The sequence below is a fragment of the Clarias gariepinus genome, chromosome 13 (genome assembly GCF_024256425.1).
Source record: "Clarias gariepinus isolate MV-2021 ecotype Netherlands chromosome 13, CGAR_prim_01v2, whole genome shotgun sequence".
NCBI lineage: Eukaryota > Metazoa > Chordata > Actinopteri > Siluriformes > Clariidae > Clarias > Clarias gariepinus.
In genome coordinates, this window is record NC_071112.1 from 15,223,910 (window position 1) to 15,244,239 (window position 20,330).

The 20,330-nt window shown below is 38.6% G+C and overlaps 2 protein-coding genes across 2 annotated transcripts; one reads left to right on the forward strand and one right to left on the reverse strand.

Moving 5' to 3' along the window:
* Positions 1-14,579: 14,579 nt before the first annotated feature.
* Positions 14,580-16,521, forward strand: sstr1a (somatostatin receptor 1a). The gene has a single exon (XM_053510077.1). It carries the CDS (start codon positions 15,119-15,121, stop codon positions 16,211-16,213), a length of 1,095 nt encoding a protein of 364 aa, XP_053366052.1. The 5' UTR covers positions 14,580-15,118; the 3' UTR covers positions 16,214-16,521.
* Positions 16,522-16,649: 128 nt separating this feature from the next.
* clec14a (C-type lectin domain containing 14A) lies at positions 16,650-19,293 on the reverse strand. Its single transcript, XM_053510076.1, has one exon. It carries the CDS (start codon positions 19,151-19,153, stop codon positions 17,978-17,980), a length of 1,176 nt encoding a protein of 391 aa, XP_053366051.1. The 5' UTR covers positions 19,154-19,293; the 3' UTR covers positions 16,650-17,977.
* Between the last annotated feature and the right edge of the window lie 1,037 nt (positions 19,294-20,330).

Genomic DNA, 20,330 nt, shown 5'->3' on the forward strand with positions numbered 1-20,330 from the left:
AAATAAGTCATTTCTTTTTATTATAATAGTTATTGTCTCTGTGGTGTGGGTTCTATCAGGTCACTAGGTGGCATCAGAGACACATACATTTTTATATACAGTAATTGCATTTAGCAAGCCTGTGCAATGCAGGGGAAAGTGATTTGTCATACTCTGTAGAGCAGAATAGATTTCAGGACTCTTTAATTTCAGGGTTTCTAGCACTTTAGGCACACAGTCCCTGAAAGACTTCATAAATGGCTAATCAGGTGAAGGAAGTGTGCTAAAACTGTGCAGTAGAAGAGCCCAATATTTATATATACTCAGCAAAAAAAGAAACCGCCTCTGACTTTAAACAGATTTTATTTTCAGTAAACTTAATGTGTAAATATTTGTATGAACACTAAAAGAGTCAACACCATAAGACTTAAACTAAAAATGTTTCACAATGTGTCCCTGAATGAAGGGAGGCTCAAAATGAAAAGTACCAGTCAGTATCTGGTGTGGCCACCAGCTGCTTGAAGTACTGCAGTGCATCTCCTCCTCATGGACTGCCTATTGCGGACAGTCTGAGCACTGATGGAGGGATTGTGTGTTCCTGGTGTGATTCGGGCAGTTGTTGTGGCCATCCTGTACCTGTCACGCAGGTGTGATATTCGGATGTACCGATCCTGTGCAGGTGTTGTTACACGTGGTCTTCCACTGCGAGGATGATCAGCTGTCCTTCCTGTCTCTCTGTAGCGCTGTCTTAGGCGTCTCACAGTGCGGACATGGCGATTTATTGCCCTAGCCACATCAGCAGTCCTCATGCCTCCCTGCAGCATGCCTAATGCACGTTCACGCAGATGAGCAGGGACCCTGAGCATCTTTCTTTGGGTGTTTTTCACAGTCGGTAGACAAGTCTCTTTAGTGTCCTGCGTTTTTTAGAACTAAAACCTTAAATGCCTACTTTCTGTAAGCTGTTAAGGTCTTAACGACCATTCCACAGGTGCATGTTAATTAATTGATTGTGGTTAATTGAACATGCATGGAAAACATTGTTTAAACCCTTTACAATGAAGATCTGTAAAGTTATTTGGATTTTTACTTGAAATACATTATTGTTGAAATACACAGTCCTAAAAAAGGGACGTTTCTTTTTTTGCTGAGTATATGTGACAGGGAATTAAACAACAAACTGCATTATTTTGAAATGCATTTTGCTTTATTTTTTATTTTTTATTAATTTCAAAGTCAAATCTGTGTGCATGTCCTAATGAAAGTGTTGCTGAACTGCACAGTGGTTCTGGTTTTAAAGGTATTGAAAATAGCTGCTTTGGATGGATATTGCCTCAGCACACTAAACTGCACCCTGTTTTTAACATTTGTGCCACTCAGTGCCATGTCACTCCTTTACTGATGGCTATGTTCTACGCTGATCTTTTGCCTGGTTTTTTTTACTGAGAGAGAGAGAGAGAGAGAGAGAGAGAGCGAAAGAGAGAGAAGGCATTAGCAACAACTCACCATACATTTATAAAAAGAATTCAGCAGAAGCTGGGTCATAGATTGCCTGATAAGCTACAGATTTATTTTTAGCAGCTGAAAGAGGATAAAGTAGATAATTATTTTGTGGTGGGTTGGGAAGCCATACAGAAACTGTATAATGCACTCCTTTAGGCTATGAGGGGAAGACAAGTGTCTTTTTAGTTGGCTACATTTCTCTTTGAAATCCTTGGAACAGTACGTGATTATTGTCTCTCTGAGTGATGATGCATAGTAAATGTAAGCAACCAAAAATGGGAATACCAAATTACTCTCTCTCATTTGGTTCAATCTAAACAGGATGGTGTCTTCGTTGTGGGGCTTGATTTAAAGTTGTGACAGTGGACTTTCAATCACTTTGAATTACTTTTTTTTGTCTCACTTATCACAGATGAAGGTGCATGTCACCTTAATTAATTATATGAGACAGTATGAGACTTTATGTGCTGATGTACATCAGACAAGAAATACATGAACCCTGTATGCACAGTGATCTATACACATCAGTTTGGTTTGAACGTTTCGACACAGAATACAAAGTGAGAAATGACAGAACCAATTAAAATAATCTTCACTCTGTTTCTGAAAGTATGGTATCAAATGATTTGTTTATACATAAAAAACTGGACTGAAACTAAGTGTACTCTACGGGTGCTTTTCTTTTCTAAAGGATGGTAGCTAAAATATGTGTTGTATTATGTGCAGCATTTTCCAGTTTTGTTATTTATAAAGTCTGCACTTTATGTGATCAGTATCTTGTGGCAGATACAGATGGACAGGATTTATAATGTTATAAAAAAATTAAGTAATGCTAAAAGGGCAGTGTACATAATAAGATCTAAATGCCAAGCCAGGGCTTATTACAAAGTAAGCTGTTACTACATATTATTGCTCCTTATATAATTGATTTTTAGGCGTGAAAAATGTTATAATCATAAGCAGGGACAAATAATTTATTTCTATCGTCAACATAAATCCTTAAATCATCCTAATCATAATTTAATGTGCTAATGAAATCCTGGTAAATCTGCTTCATAAACACCTCTCTATGAAACCTAAATCTCCTTCATGAAAGTATAATTTTTAATCTTATCACCTGGCAAACATTAGAATACAATATGCAACATAGAGCAATAAAGGAACTGATTCACTGCTGGCGTGTCGCCTGCATCCTCCTCCAGAGTTTAACAACAAACTGCCTCTAAATATCTTTATTATCTGCTTCATCGTCTAATTGTCTCATTATCTATACCATTTTATCTTGTATACTGGGTCGTGGGGCGGGGGGCAGGTGGCGGGGTACATCCTGGATGGCAGTCCACACACTCACATGCTCACTCACACACTATGGGCAATTTGGAAATGCCAGTTATTCTAATCTGCATGTTTTTGGACTGTGGGAGGAAACCGGAGTACCCACAGGAAACCCACAAAGCACGGTGAAAACACTCACATAAACCTGATTGAGCAATCAAACCTGGACCCTAGAGAACAAAGCCCTCATCCCATATGCCACAAAAGAGAAATAATAACGGGGTAAAATATATCTGAAACTTTGGATACACTCTTTGATTCTCTGCACAAACTTTTATGATATGATTGCTGTTTGCTACTATACATTAATGGAGGACTTTGGCAATCTTTACTCTATGTTGGACACTGTTTTGTCCAGAATGCAGTTCTAGGCTTGTTTTTGTTCCAACAGGCAGACATCCAGTATTTCCTGTAGAATGTTGCCAATGCCATTGACTTCCTGGTGGCAGCACTCAGCCTGCCCCTCCCATTCTTATCCTATCAGGAAAAAACACATTAAGGTACACAACATTTATGGAATAACTGTGACATTTTATACATTTACTAAGTAATTTAAAATGCTGTATGCATATATAATGCTATGTACTGTATATGTTTTAAAATAAAGCTTAACTTAATGGATTCTGGAACATATCCACATTGAATATTCCTTTATCATTCCTATCATTGTCAGCAAGAGACAGTGATTTGACTGTCTCTTACAACTGTAAATATGTTATCCATGCCATTTGATGTTAAAGTTGCACCCTGTAATAATTTGCATTGCCTTTAGCTTTCATTATGCAGCACTTTTATCATGATATTGTTTTGACAAACTCATGCCATGTCCTAAACACCCCCAACCACACAGACACATTAAGGCTACTACCCCTCAGTCGGAAGGGCTGAGGACTGTTTCCTCCGAACCACATTACGCCAGCCAACCACATCTTTTCGAACTGCTTGCTCATGCACCATTGGGAGCGGCGTAACACACTCGGAGGACAGCGCTATCCACTCCTTCCGCTTGCGTGAGCTTTCAGACGCCCCTGATTGGCTGTAGGGCGGTAATAAGGACCTCTCATCACTCCCCTCTGAAAGAGTACGGCCAATCAGCTCTTTCTAGACCTCCGGTTGCAAGAGAATCGAACTCGCGATTTTCGGATAAATTAGTGGCCAATTAATGCTTGAAAATGATTCCTTGTGTTGCTTCCAGAATCTCTCTTTTACAAAAACTTAAAAATGTTAGTTCAAAAACTATATACAGATAAACATCATAATAAAAAATAAATATATATACAAAACATAATAAAAGTATATATAAATATTAAAAATACACTCTGTGTTTAAAGAAAATTGGTTACTGACATACAGTAAATATATGTTTGTGCTGTAGACCATCTACCATCTGTATGGACATGTTTCGGAAAACCAGCAAACTCATATGCTAAGACACAAGCTCATTATTGAATCCAAAACCTTGCAATTTTGAGGCGGCAGAACTGATGTATTAGGAAACACATGTCTGTGTTCAAAAATGCTTTGAAACAGCGTTAATGAACAATGAAGAGATTCGCCACATGCTCAGGAGGCAGGATGTGACTGTGATACTGTGAAACTGCTAAAAACAATTTAAATGTGTCTTCTGTCTTCTCTTTACAAATTTTTATTGCTTCCCATAGTCCCTTATAAATGCAGTGAAAAGACTTACAGAGCCTGAGGCCTAGAATGCTGCATACAAATTGTTTGAATAACACTTGATTAATAGTGATGTTCTTTTCGAACTCTGCATTTTGTTATTCTAATAAGAACATAATCTATTCGCAATGTGCGGCCTTCAGTGCATTCACGATCCATTCAGTGTCAGCAACTGATCACCATTTCAAAGGCACAAGAATTCCAACATGGATATAGAGCAGCTATAATCAGCCTGCTATCAGAATGACTAACAGCACAATTCAATATGACCTGCATGCATGGTGCATGTTAGGAGGCATTTCTCAATAGCCTGCTTGGTCTGCCTGAATTCATTGCTTAGTAATGAAAGAAATCAGTATGGATCTAAGAATGCAAACATATTTCTCGGTCTGATATGTGCACCACCAATATGGAGTGCAAAATAGGTTTTAATGATCGTTTTGTCATGTTTTTGGAACTAGGTTTAACATATTAAGGACATGATGTGGCACAAAGTATACAGAAATAATGTTATTGTATCTTTTGAAGCAATTGGAAGGCTATCACTGTTTTCATAGGTAATTTACTTTAATAAAATATAATTATTGAAGTACCCCTTCTTTCTAATGCTCTTAAGCTTATGTGTTTTGTGTAAAAACATAACAAAAGCTTTGTTTTTCACTTGCAAATAATCTTTCTCACTGTAGAATGATGAACTCCAAATAGTTTGGAAATGGTTTCTGAACACTTTCCAGATTGATATGCAGCAACAATTGTGTCTCAAAGACCATTTCCTATGTCTTTCTTTTTTGGCATTGGGTTAATACACACCTGAATGCTCCAGTCCAAGAAACTGCCAAAACTTCTGTTTTTTTTTTTTTATAGGTCTGCAGATTTGCTGATGATTAATTTAACAAGCGCTGATGATTAGCAGCACCCAGTTGCAACGTGAATCCTCTTAAATCTTTTGGAAGCAGTAAGGGGGTAATTAGTATTGCTCATGTGTTTTTTTTTTTTTTAACTTTTTGGCATCATTTTTGATAAAGAAAGAATTGCACAGGGGAGAAAATGTACAGTATATGTTGTTTATCTGAGGTTGTATTTGCAAATACCCACTACAATCAGATTATTTTTATTATGTTTTTTACACAAAAACACATGGGCTTAAGAGAGGGAGTACTAACTTTTAAACATGACTGTACATGATTTATATGTATGTAGAAGGCAAGGTCAGTTTTTTTTTTAAACAAAAGCTATATCCTCGGATTAAAATGTAAGGACCTTGGTACATTGACATGAGCATGGTATTCTATCTTGGAAGCTTAAAATTAAAATCTTGCTCTGTTACTGCAGAAGATAGACATCAACATCCTTATCAGATTTATTAGACCTTTAATATATGCCTTGAGCAGACATTCTGCCAATGAAAAATGTGTCACTTATGGGGAGATAACATCAATTTCAACCTGAGAGACATTCAAAATGAATTGCCCTGCACATAGTGGAGCACTGCTCTGACTATTCATTTACAGTTCTAATTAAACTGATCAAATCACTTCTAATTCGTTTTGAGTATCAATTGCAGTTTAGCGTATTACAGTTCACACTTGTAGTGGTCTGTGTGATATGACACAGGTCTTTGTGCAATGCAGATAAGGTTTATATGCAGACCATGTAGGGGCCTGGTTATGTGTAAGCAAAGCCTAAGAAGTGAAATAGCAGGACATTGGACTGTGCACATACCCCCGAGACAGAAATCAAACTCTCAACCCTGCATTTGCAAGGCCACATTGCTAACCACTAGGCCACTATGCAACCATTCATGCATTTCATCAACCATGTTATCCAGCCATGATAGCATGGTGTGGTAGTGGGCATCATTATCACCTCAAAGCCCCAGGGTCAAATCTTGAAGCGGTTTGGCATAGAAGTTCTGATACAGTTTGACTTTCTTCCCAGAATGTGTGCATGTTGGTCCTCAAAGTAGTGACACATGTTTATTAGTTGAAGGCATACAATTGGGTTCTGTAAAACAAACTTCAAACTACTGAAATTAGTCTTTTACATTTATTTTAGGCTAAAGTTAACTTTGGTTGGCAACGTTATTCAATGTCCGACTTGAGCTACAGTGAAACCTTGGATTGTGAGCATAATTCGTTCTGGAAGCATGCTTGTATATCAAAACACTCATATATCAAAGCAAATTTCCTCTATAAGAAATAATGAAAACTCAGATTATTCATTCCACAACCTAAAAATATTCATATAAAAATAATTCATACAAAATATAAAGTAAAAATAAAACAAACCTGCACTTTACCTTTGAAACAAATCCTGACGGAGCAGTATTTCTGCACAAACACACACACAAACTAATGAAAACACTGCTCTGTCAAGTAACCTCCTTAACAAGGAACATCTCTAATGAAGCTAATGGAATCACTGATGTAAAGTGAAAAAAAATGTAACCTGCACTTTACATTTGAAAAAATCGTGTTTTCGTTAGTGTGTGTGTGTGTGTATGTGTGAAGGCGAGAGGAGAGAGATGCCTACTATGTAGGACGACACACACACACACACCCGTGCATGCGCGCACAAATACACATGCATACACACTAACGGAAGCACTTCTCTGTTGGAAAACTTCTTTAACAAGGAACCGCTCTAATGACACTTACGTGCACACACACACTAACGGAATCAGTGCTTTGTGACAGAGAAACTGGATCTTTAACAAGGAACCTCTCTAATGACACTTGATTTTGCTTTACGCGCGCACACACACATGTGGTTACAATGTTATAATAAACAGTACATGCACATGGATGTTGACTATACAAGTGATGCAGGCACACTGAGACTGAGCATTGAAGATGATTACCCATAATCCCGTAGTGTGTGAGAGAGAAGAACCATTGGATCAGTTGTAATCACGTGTCGCTCGTTTAGCTCATCTTGCAAAACACTCGCAGACAAAGTTACTCGCAGTTCAAGGTTCTACTGTAAATAGCAAGCAAGAATAAATATAAATAAAAAATAAATAATTGTAAAAAATTTTGAGATAAAAAATCCTTTCAGAAAATTAATCAACAAATGTTAAGTATAATTTGACACATTAAAAGAAAAAAAACCAAAGCATGGCAGTCAGCTAATAACCGAGTAAAATTACTTTCATATATTTTTTTAAATATGCTATCAGATATTAAATCTGATGTTTTCAGCAACAAATTTATCCTAGTCAAAGCAATGCTCAAGCCAGAGCCTGAGTGTGAGGCAGTATTACACTCTGGATGTGTTGCCAGTCTATTAAACTCCACTTTAGGCACTTAGCACAATCTAATATCAGTAAATGGCTGTGTTTGGCAGCTTGATATCTGTTGATTTCTCTATCTTTAGCTTTACTTTGTAGTGCAGCCCTTAGACCAACTTCATGCTCATTCTCACTTTCTCTACCAGCTCATGGCAGGGTCATGTCACACTATCAGAGAGCTGTTTTTTCTCTTGACATCCCCCCCCCCCCTTTACAGTCAGTTTGAACAGGCAAATCCATGTGTACCTGTTATTGTTTATGGTAATTTAGCTGATGCCATTTTAACCATGTACAGCTTATACAACACAAATTGAACTAAAACATTGTTCCCCCATGGTCCTACATAAAACAACACAAAATAACATGAGTCTGAACAAAAGTACATTTTTCTAGAACATAGGACTACATAAAGTGCACATGTGCAAATGCCTGCTAACAGCGAACGACAGTACAATTTCTTCTAACACACGCGATACATGTATTTTTTTTACAATGTTTTAGCAACATTTTTTAAAATAAGTGTACAAGAGGCCTCCGAGTGGCGCAGTGGTAAAGTGCTCACCTTATCATCCGGAGATCGCAAGTTCCTGTAACCTCTTGCAGCCGGAGAGCTGATTGGCCGAGCTCTCTCAGGGGAGGGATGAGAGGTACTTAGTGCTCCCACATTCATCACGGCTTCACAGCCAACCAGGGGCGTCTGCAAGCGGATGGAGCGGATAGCGCTGCCCTCCGAGTGTGTTACGCCGCTCCCAATGGTGCGTGAGCAAGCAGTAAAAAAAAAAAAAAAAGGTTAGTCATGTCACGTGGTTCGGAGGAAACACGTGATCATCTTTGGCCCTCCCGACTGAGGTGTAGTAGCTTAATGTGGGAGCTCCTAGTGACAGGGAAGAATTAGACATGAATAAAAATAGGGAAAAAATCTGGAGAAAATTAAAATTATATATATATAATTTTATAATTATATATATATATATATATATATATATATATATATATATATATATATATAAAGTGTACAATAGTGTAGTAGATAAAGGTGAAATGGTGAAAAGAGAAAGGGGTAGAATAGTGTTCAGGTGTGCGTTTGTGGGTTGGTGTCAGCCCAGCACCTGTATATGACCTGATGGCTTGGTGGAAGAAACTATCATGCAGCCTGACTCTGTGGGCCTAATTGCTCCGGGACCATATTTCACAAAGGCAAGAGGGTGGTGATGGTGGTGACGAGTGGTCATTCACAGTTCTGATAGCTTTGTGGATGCAGCATGTGGTGTAAATGGCCATGATGGAGGGATGAAAGACCCTAATAATCTTCTCAGCTGCCACCTCTATCCACTTCAGGGTCTTGCATTTGGAGAGGATGCATTTTCCGAACCCGGAAGTACTGTATACAGCTGCTCAGGATGTTCTTAAAAGTGAAATGTGATTATTTTTTTTCCTTTGCAGGAAGTAGAGATGCTCAGCTTTTTAATCTGTTGCTGAGGAATGGTTTTGTTGAACTGAATCTTAGGACAGCATTTAAATGTATGCATTCTTTTTGTTCAGTGCCAGATGAGGGACGATGGTTACGGTGTGCTTGAAGCATGTTGGTATGGTCAGGAAGACATTGAAGAAGTATTATGTTTAACTTATCTGCACATCCTCTGAGCACTCTCGGGTTGAAGTCTGATCCAGCAGCCTTCTGTGAGATGATGCTGTGCACCTAATTGGTTTCCCTTAATGTAGAAAATTGTATTGAAAATTATATTATGCTTCAATTATATATCATATATATTTTGATCAATCCACAAACAAGCGTGAAAAACTTTGCGTAGGTACCCGCAGTGTAAGGGAATAGGGAACTAGGGTGCAGAAGCATATCAGTTAATCTGAGATAGAGATAACATACTAAGAGACTAATGAGTCTTAACATGCACTAATATTACTAACCGTGTTTACTTACCTAGTATTAAGCAGTTACTAACATTATATGATGATATAAGCTGATAGGGATGGATCTTCTCAGAAAGGCACCATAACTTAGTGGTTAGCGCTGTCGTCTTGCACCACCAGGTTCCAGGTTTGATTCTTGGCCAGGTTCGATTCCCGCCTCTGCGTGCTTGGAGTATGCATGTTCTCCCTTTGCTCAGTGGGTTTCCTCCAAGTGCTCCAGTTTCCTTCCACAGTCCAAAGACATGCAAATTGGGTTAATTGGCGTTCCCAAATTGCTTGTAGTGTGTGAATGAGTGAGCCCCGCCTCGTGCCCTAAATTTCCTGGGATAGGCTCCAAGCCCCCCTGCGACCTTGTATACAGGATTAAGAGGTATGAACAATGAGTGAGTGATGACATCTTCTCAGAACTGAGGGGCCGAGCACAAAACAGGAACAGATTCACAGATGGACGAACTTCCTCCTTTTCAAACGTGAGTGAGATGATGTAATTACAGCAGACAAATTATGATCGAATCACTCATCAATAATATGTATGTTATCATAAGCACAGGTGAGATGGGATTAAGGTGATTAAGACTGATAGGGCTCAGGATCAGCAAAATAAGTAAACCTGTTAGGACCATCCTCCAGAATAATAGTAAAGTAAAAGAGTTCTCAACAAAAAGAACCAGTTTAAGGACCAAAAAAGACATGAAGTAGAAAATAGAGTTAGCAGTGATATTTCTTGATATAATAATGGGTCAAAGATGGGCCAGGGGTAGCTCAGTGGTTAAGGCATTGGACTACGGTTCGGAAGATCCCAGGTTCAAACCCCACGACCATCAAGTTGCCACTGTTGGGCCCTTGAGCAAGGCCCTTAACCCTCAACTGCTCAGATGTATAATGAGATAAAAATGTAAGTCCCTCTGGATAAGAGCGTCTGCCAAATGCCTAAATGTAAATATAATAATAATATCATAAGCATATTAAGGGGTATAATAGAATATAATGATGTCTGACCTATTGACCTTTTAACCTTGACAGTTAAATATGCAAAATACTATACACATATTACATAATAGAATCAGAACTGGTGATAACATAACCAGAGAACAAAATGTCATTTTCATGTTGAGCATTGCTGATTAGTAGACTTAGTTATACTCCAGTAATTCATAAAGCATAAAAGGCACACCACAGGGTAATAAAAGAGAAATCACACACCTAAAGTACTTATACATTGTTGATTAAGGTTAGAAGAAAAATTGGAGCAACATGAAGTGATCTGATAGAATGCCAGAGAGAATCTGGTCAAGAAGAGAATCTTACCATCATCCATCAAAAACAATTGGGTCTTAGCAAAAGACATGGCCTAGCTCGAGAAGACAACCCATATGTGAATAATTATGAGATTGAGAGAAGAAAAGTCAGGAACAAAGTGGGCTTGTACTGTACAGTATATAACATAATAATTGAGGAGCTAAATAAATATAATATATATGAAAAATAATTAATAAAAGTGGTTCAGGCAAAGAAAAAGTGGAGAAGCAACAAAGTGTTTTTTAGATATATAAATTCATGCTGGAAAAAGGAAGTGGATGCACTTTTTGGGGCATTGACATGTCACAAACTACTTTCTGACAAGTTCAGATTTTTTTTTCAGGGTCTTTTATTTTTATTTTTGATTTTGTCTTGTGGGTCAGCATGTGGTTGCTTTTAATAAAATTTGGTTTTGCTTCTTCTCAACCCAAAGTGTACATAGGGATTTTTTTTGCCTTGGAATTTTTTAAATAATTTGTTGAAAGTTGGGAGGCATTTTCTGAGAGGCTTGAAATTTTGAAACCACAACATTCACAACCAGGATATTCTGCTCCTCAAACTGAGCAGGTAAAGTTGTTCAGCACATGTGGAAGGTAGGCATCACTGCCACAGGCAGGTGATGTTGTTCTATAGTTTTGGATCATCTGGATCTCTGCCACATGCACCAAATGTTGTCACTGGACTGAACATTATGTATATAGAAAAGAATACTGCAGTGCTCTTTTTTTTCTTCTTTCCTGATATGGGTGAATGAAATTGGCTCAGGTATACAAGTAGTACTTACAGACTGTTGAACAGGACTCCAGTGATGACTCAGACATTGCCCAGGGATGAGCTGGACAAATCTGACTCAACCCACAATCATCTCTTGTCTACTTCAGTATAACGTGATATCTGCAATACTCCCTTAAGTATCACAAATAAGTATTTAGGATTTTTACACAAAGTGAGTTACAAAAAATATTTTTACCATAATCTCATATTTCAGACCAATCAAACATTCACAGTTGACTTGATGCACTTAAGAGCAATATAGTACATAGGATTCTATTGTTTTTTTCCCCTGTTTATTTTTTTGTGCCACTTTTAATAATATACAGGTTGTCTCAAATATATGTATAAGGGAAATGTAACTTTATTTACAAATTATCTTTACATCATTTAAATAATCAGTTTTCTCTGAATGATGTGAGGCATGAGAAATGTGTTCCTAAATGCTACATAAAGAGTGTATATTCTGTGTGTATAATACAAAGAAACTTTGCTAAAAAGTGTTAATTGGACATACTGTTTATTGGGGAGATCGACTAGTGGGTTGTTGTTTTTTCTAACTGGGGTTTTATTAATCTTAACCTTCTAAGAATACCTTGTTTATAGGACACAATACTATAAATAAAATTAAAACATGTTGCAGCTCATGTAACCAAGACCTTCCTTATTCTTCTGGGCAAAATAAGAGGCAGATGGTTGCTATGGTTACAGAATAAACACATTGCTAGATTTCTAGAGCATTTGTTCAGAGACATAACATGAACTGCTTTAAATGACTTTATTTCAAAGAATTTTCCCTGTAATATGCATGATTTAACCCAGTAATATTAATAAACAGGTGGTGCTGTATGAATAGTTCGGTTCTCCTTATACTCATTTCACACGCCACCATTTTTAAACCCACAATATTTTGCTTTGATTATAAACTACACATTATTAGTGAGACATTTATCTTAACATTTTTACTAGATATACTGTATTACTTTTCTTTATACACACACACAAACAGTCTTGAATTAAAGATTCATGGCAAGCCACATTTGTAAGTGTACTGTCAGGATGGTGGTAATTTATGGAAATTGGAAAGGCAAATGTGCTTTAAATGATACTTCTTGTCCTTCTCCATGATTTGAAAAGCATGCTATTTTCCACTACAGCACTTGCTCTCAAATTAGGGAAAGAGGGCAGTTAACAGCACAGTTATGTATTTCACTTCATAAACATCTCAATAGGGAACAACCAAACAGGGATACAAAGCTTTTCAGATATGACAATGGTAGTAATTCATTCTATCTCCATTATACACTCTCATACTCTTTGATGATGAAAAGAGTAGAATATAATCCGAATAATAATCTTATGAGCTCTTCAGCATCAGCATGATGATACTCTTGTGTGTGGTCATTGAGAAATATAGACAATGTAGCACCCTTAAAAGCATTTGTACAGTGGAATACGCCTCTCCAGCACAGTACATACTGTTTGTTATTATTTTTCGTTTTAGATTGGCTGTGCTGTATAGGCTTTGTTTTCTTTTTTATAACTGTATTATTTGAGTAAAATACTGTACTATATAGAGAATACTATCTCAACTACTGTATTCAAAACTTGTATTTATCTATTGACCACTATTTAAAGAAATTTCAATTTATTTGACAGATTCAGTTTATTCTGTATAGTATTCTACAGCATATGGTAAAAGGTTTGTAGACACTTCACTACCTTACCCATATGTGCATGCTGAACATCCAGATTTAGCTCATGCTTTGCTGCCATAATAACCTCCGCTTTTCTGTGAACGCTTTCCACTAGATTTTTCAGCATACCTCTGGGGATTTGATCATTTAACCACTTGAGTAGGTCCATTAATGGAGTTAGGCACTAATGTTCAGTTAGGAGGTCTGGGGTGCAGTTGGCATCAAAACTTTTGATGGACCTCACATTGTACACAAGCCATTGTCATACTAAAACATGTTTGGCTCCTTAGTTACAGTTAATGAAAATCTTAATGGTTTTTCATACAAAGACATATTTATGTAGGTGTGCTTCCAACCGCAGTGATGCTTATTGGTCTTCTTCTTCTTTTTCTTTTTCTTATTATCTAGGAACCTCTGTAGTCCAACTAGGGATGGTAAATAACAATTGTGACCATTAGAAGCCAGAGCTGACTATTGTATTTATTCCTATTTTGTATGACCTGTTAGGACGTTATTATTATTATTATTATTATTATTATTATAGATCCAAGAAACCATTTTAAGGATTGGTTATTTTAAACAAATGTATGTTTTAACAGCATACATGGAGCATAATTTCTTGCTGCACAAACATTTCCAAAGAAAATAGTCTAAGATTAACACATGTTAGGGTTGAAAGTCTTAAACTACTTGGATATACTCTATCTGTACTCTCAAAGCCTGCTTTACATTCATGCATCTGTTTCCTGTTCATCTAAGTGCGACAAAACACCTTTGAGCTCATCTGGTATGTGCGCCAACACTAGATGGTGCCAGAAATGGGCACGTGTTTCAAATCTACAGTAACCAGAGTTTCAAATACAACTTCAGCTCCAATGCAGCACAATTACAGTAAAATCCCAAGTGTTGCTTTAGCACTTTGCGTCTATTTGTGGCCCACTGAAACAAACACTGCTGGGTGTTATTTTAACACTCTAAGCGTTAATTCAACACAACTCAAATTGAATTTAAGGAATCGTTTCTGAATGGTGTGTGTGTGTGTGTGTGAAGGCAGTACAATCCCTAAAATCTGAAATCAAATGACTGGTGACTTATTTTCATTAAAATGTTATATTAATAGTCTACATAAGACTCCAAGCAATACAGATTTGGCTCTGGGCAATAGTGATAAAAAAAATGTGGGATACAATGTAAAACAGTTTGAACACATTTGCTATTAAATGCACTAGTTAGGCTTTTGCAGTAAGATGCCCTGCGCAGGGAGTGAGCTCTCCAGTTTGAGGTGCAGCTACTATTTCAAGTGGCATTAATTAACCCCAGAAAGCAATGGGAGGAAAGTTGTCTGACGTCAGAAGTAACGCATTGTTCTGAGAGAGTCGTTTTCCAAATCAACGTCATTTTGCAGCGAGTCACGTCGGGATCTGAGCCGGTGTGTGTGGGGAGAGAAGAACTCTCTCTGCACGGCGGCGGGTGCTGGGGCTGGTGCGCGCGCGCTGCGGCGAGAGAGGACTACAGTGAAGATGCGCCTTCTGCACTCAGACACAATGCGACCAGAGATGCGCTGAGGTCTTTCCCTCTCTCTGACACACACACGCACGCACACTGCTGTCATCCGCACCTGGAGACTATCTTCAGTATCAGCATGCTGGACAACAGCACACTGACGCACCTGGAAGACGACTTCTTCTCCAATTCATCTGGCAACCAAACGCACGGTGAAGCTCACGGCAGTGCGATCCTTATCTCCTTCATCTACTCTGTCGTGTGCCTGGTCGGACTCTGTGGCAACTCCATGGTCATTTATGTCATTTTCAGGTATGCCAAGATGAAAACTGCTACAAACATTTACATTTTGAACTTGGCCATTGCGGACGAGCTTCTGATGCTCAGTGTGCCCTTCCTGGTGACATCCTCGCTGCTTCGCCACTGGCCGTTCGGCTCGTTCTTGTGCCGCCTGGTTTTAAGCGTGGACGCCATCAATATGTTCACCAGCATCTACTGCTTAACCGTTTTAAGTATCGACCGGTACATTGCCGTAGTGCACCCCATTAAAGCGGCCCGGTATAGGAGACCTACAATTGCCAAGATGGTCAACTTGGGCGTGTGGATGTTTTCGATCCTGGTCATTTTGCCCATTATCATATTTTCCACTTCCACCCCAAACTCGGACGGCTCGGTCGCCTGTAACATGCAGATGCCCGAGCCGCAGCGTCGGTGGATGGCAGTGTTCGTGATTTACGCCTTTCTCATGGGCTTCCTTTTCCCCGTGCTGGCCATATGCATGTGCTACGTCCTGATCATAGCGAAGCTAAGAGTGGTGGCACTGAAAGCGGGCTGGCAACAGCGCAAAAAGTCCGAGAGGAAGATCACGCTGATGGTCATGATGGTTGTCACGGTGTTCGTGATCTGCTGGATGCCATTTCACGTCGTGCAGCTCGTGAACGTGTTCGAGGAGCGCCACAACGCCACGTTCAGTCAGCTGGCAGTGATTCTGGGTTATGCCAACAGTTGCGCCAATCCCATCCTCTACGGCTTCCTATCGGACAATTTCAAACGCTCCTTCCAGAGGATTTTATGCCTCAGGTGGGTGGACAGCGCCGCCGAGGAGCCGATCGATTACTATGCCACTGCGCTGAAAAGTCGGGGTTACAGTGTGGACGAGTTTCAGCCCGACAACATGGAGTCGGACAGCGCGTACAGGAACGGCACGTGCACGTCCAGAACTACAACACTGTAGCAATTTGGTGACTTGAACGGTTAACACACACACACACACACACACACAAATGTCGTTGCCATGGTCAGTGGAATGTATGTCGAGTCAATATTTGTTTGTTTCTTGGTTTGTTTATTTTATTTTGTACATATACTGCTTATCATGTGTAGGGTTGCTTGGGACGGGAGCCTATCCCAGGGAACTCAGGGACAAATTGCATCCTGGATGGGGTGCCAACCCATCACAGGGCACAGGTGCACACACACACGATCACTCACTACAGGCAATTTGGGATCACCAAGCAGCCTACAGCTCATGCTTTCGGACTGTGAGGAGAACCAGGAATACCAGGAGGAAATCAAAGCTCTGGGAGAACAGGCAAACTCCATGCCAAGCGGTGAGATTCAAACCCACAACCCAGGGGTGTGAGGTGACAGTGCTAACAACTGAGCCACAGTATTTATTTATTTATTTATTCTTCATTCATTCATTTATTTATTAGAATTCGATTATGAATCTTTTTGACGCTGTCAGTCTTATTCCTAAACCAGGCTTATTCCTGTAGACATACTGATGTTGACCCTGAAATCTTGTGACTGTATTAGATTTTAAACTCATGTAAATTTCAGCCTGGTGTTTGAAACATGTGATTCTCAAAACTGGAACATTTCTATTAAAACACTAATAATGAATAATGATAAGTAATTTGCAGTTATTTTATGCATGCTAGATCACAGGTTTCTTGAAGCCATTCTCTTTTTTCTGTTGGATCTTGTTAAAAGTTGCAGAGGCTCTCTTGTCACAAAGTAAATGCTATACCAAAACAATCTCAAAACGTAATGCTTAGTATGACATTCATAGTGGATGTGTTTCCTGCAGATCTCAATAGGCAAAGGTAGGACAGCAGGACATCATCAGGAGTAAAGGCCTACTGATGACATCTTCAGAACCCATTAAAGCCACAAAATTGTTAACACACCAGATACCTTCAGGACAAATTTCCTAAATTCCTTATTCCAAAGTCTGCTTGAAGACAACCTGAAGACCTCTTAAGAGGTGACCTGATGGTTAGTCTGCATGCACACTGGGGGTTAATACAATTTGTGGTAGTGCCAGTAGCCCGTGCATGAATCTGCAAGGTCTGTTTAATTTTGTTCATTTTTTGCCTGCTGTGCCATAATGCAAATATATGCAGGAAAAAGAGTATGTCAGCTTATTTGTGGCATTTCTCTAGCGTGTTTATTCTGTAAAATTTCAAACTTAAAAAAATGTAATCACCATTGCAAGACCTAAGAACTTCTATACAAACATTCATTCACAGCTCAAATCTCCTGCAAATTACACCTATCATATAAAATGTCAACAAAAAATAAAATCATGATTTTCAGATTAAAAAAATAAAAGTAATCATTAAACAGAACTGGTAATATAACATAATATACAAAAATGACATTGAATATACATATTTAGCACCTTTCAGGTTCTGCCACTGAGTTCTTTTACAATATTTCCTTTTGTTAATTTGTTCATCTTCGTCAGTCATTTAATCCTAGTAAGGGTGGCTGTGATTCTAAAGCCTGGTAATACTGGGGCTGAGTAAGGAACACACACACACACAACACACACACACACACTTATTCATACACTAAAGCAGCTATTTATAATAGCTATTCAGCTAGTATGTTGAGATATGGATAGAAACTGTAGAGATACAGAGAAAATGTGAACGGAAAGATGTGTCTGTCTTAAAATGAGACATTTCAGTCAAAATATTTGCCAAGCAGATTATTCATTTACTTTTTCCATCGAGTCTGCTCCATTCAGAGCAACAGATTCTTTCAAGGCTGCTCTTTTCTTTGCTCGTTTCCTCGCCCTTCTTATGAGGAAGAATTTCACGATAGCCACAATAATCACAACCAGTACCACAAAGATCAGCAAAGCTATAATTAGAGGGATGATTATATTTGGCAGGTCTCCAGTGCTTTCATCAATAGTAACCCCACTTTCAGTAGTATTGTCAACAGCTGGTTGAGATGAAGGAAGAGGTTTCTTGTCCATGAAAGAGGAAGTTGTTTTTTCCTGGACATGGTTAGTAGCGTCAGTGGTTGACCTGAAAAGGGTGGTGTTTGATTTCTTGCATAATTGCGAGTAAATTTTTTTCATCTCGTCCGCACACATACAGGTGTATGAGCCTTCTGTATTGAAGCAATGGAATTTACAGTTATTGGATTGCTGACATTCATCTACATTCTTACACTTTCCATCACGATTGTTTTTGTAGACATTTTCACATGCAAGACAAAGTTTGTGTATGTCTGTCTCTGTTCCACCTACCAGTTTCCATTGACCAGTGTCCCTTGAACAGGTCAGCGTGTAACTGTCTGTGCCACTGCAAGAAATCTTAAGTGTATAAGGATCATTCTCTTTTTGCATAATGTCATAGTGCCCTAATATATTTGGTCGAGAAGGACATGCAGTGACATTTACTCCTTTATGTTTGCAAATATAGGGAAATGGCTTACTGCAGGGCTTAGCAGTTAATCCCCAGCTGTCTATGGTAGAGCCTCCATACTCTACAGAAAGAAGTCCACAAAGTGCATTTGTGCAAGTAGCACTTGTTTCTTCTTTCCATTTATTAAGAGCATATTCAGTGCTGTTATCTATAGTCCAGTAGAAACCCTTAAGTGGAAGATTTTCCTGAACACACTTTTCCTTTTCCTTTTTTAGTCCAATCCAGAAGAGAGTAGACTTTCTGTCTCCTTTGTGCTCAATGAGTTTAAGAATCTTTACAATTGCTTCCTGATCTGGTATGTTAGCCAGAAAGCCATCCCTTCCACATAATTTCTCAGCCTCATGAAATGTATGGTTGTCCAAGTTTACAGAGTAGCGCTGAGTAGAATCCGGAATGCCGAAGACAACCGTCAAAAAGTTAACAAAACATAATCCAGACAGATAGTCCATGGTTCCCTTTCTGCCGTCTGTTCATCTGCAGTGGACGCTTTCAGTGTCCAAGCTCTGACTGACTCATTACCTAACAACCAGTTTTCTTAGCCAACTTATGAGGTCCACCCAAGACAACACGCACAGGAAATGTGTTTGGATCTTGATAGAGCTCTCCACTTCCTCATGGGTGGAGGTGGTGCTGAAGCAAAACAATAGCAAAGCTAAAAGAAATTAGCTGGTCACCTAAACAAAGCTTTTATGACTTGCTCCCACAGACACACACCTACAGAAAAATGAAGGATGAAATAAAAAAAAGAGCGAACTGAAAGGATCAAATAGTGTGCACTGCCAGAGGTCAGATAAGCCTTGACTTCAACAAAGAAACAGATGATTTTACTGCTTTTCCTTAAGAGGATATTTAGAAGAATTCACATTTAAAACACCCGGTATGCCTATCTGAAACAGGATGGACTGTGGAGACCAGAGGATTTGTTACGCTAGAGTTCTGTCAACTGCACCAGTAATGTTCAGATCACATCATGTACTTAACATAAACAGTTTCACATGAATGTTGATTGACTTCAGTATGCTTGTAAAATACATCTCATGATACATAAAGCAATGTTATATATCGAATAGAAACTGTATTCTGTATATTCTTACTGATTATCTTTTCTGTGAGCCGGTGCCAGATGCTTCCTTAAGGAAATGGCCATGAAAGGCAGGAAGTGAAGTCACTATTGAAATGCTGGATGCTGTGCATTTCATTTGGGGGTTTGAATGCCATTGTGGCAGGAAAATAAAGTTACAAGGAACAGGAAAAGAGTCACCATAACAATATATGGTAGCTAATTATTTCTTGTGTAGAAAATATTTATGTGTAGGGATTGTCATAGGTTGTCTTGACAGAGACTTAGGATCATTATTGCTTGACTATGAACACACAGAATGTAATTAAACATTGCCAATTCTTCTGTATTTGCCTAAAGTTAAACCTGTGCCATAAATGAAATCAAAATGTTAAGTAGAGGGGACATTATGAGCAGTTATGTGCCAGATTAATGATTAGGATCCTCATTGCTTAATTATGAACACACTTGATCTTAGCTGGTCACTGTAACCCACACTATTATTCTTGCCATACTCTATCTCATAAATTATCTTTTGTTTTTTACCTTTCATTATTAAAGATAAA

Bases quoted from the DNA above. Each gene is read 5' to 3' on its own strand.
- sstr1a (XM_053510077.1), top strand. From the start codon at position 15,119: ATGCTGGACAACAGCACACTGACGCACCTGGAAGACGACTTCTTCTCC.
- clec14a (XM_053510076.1), bottom strand. From the start codon at position 19,153: ATGGACTATCTGTCTGGATTATGTTTTGTTAACTTTTTGACGGTTGTC.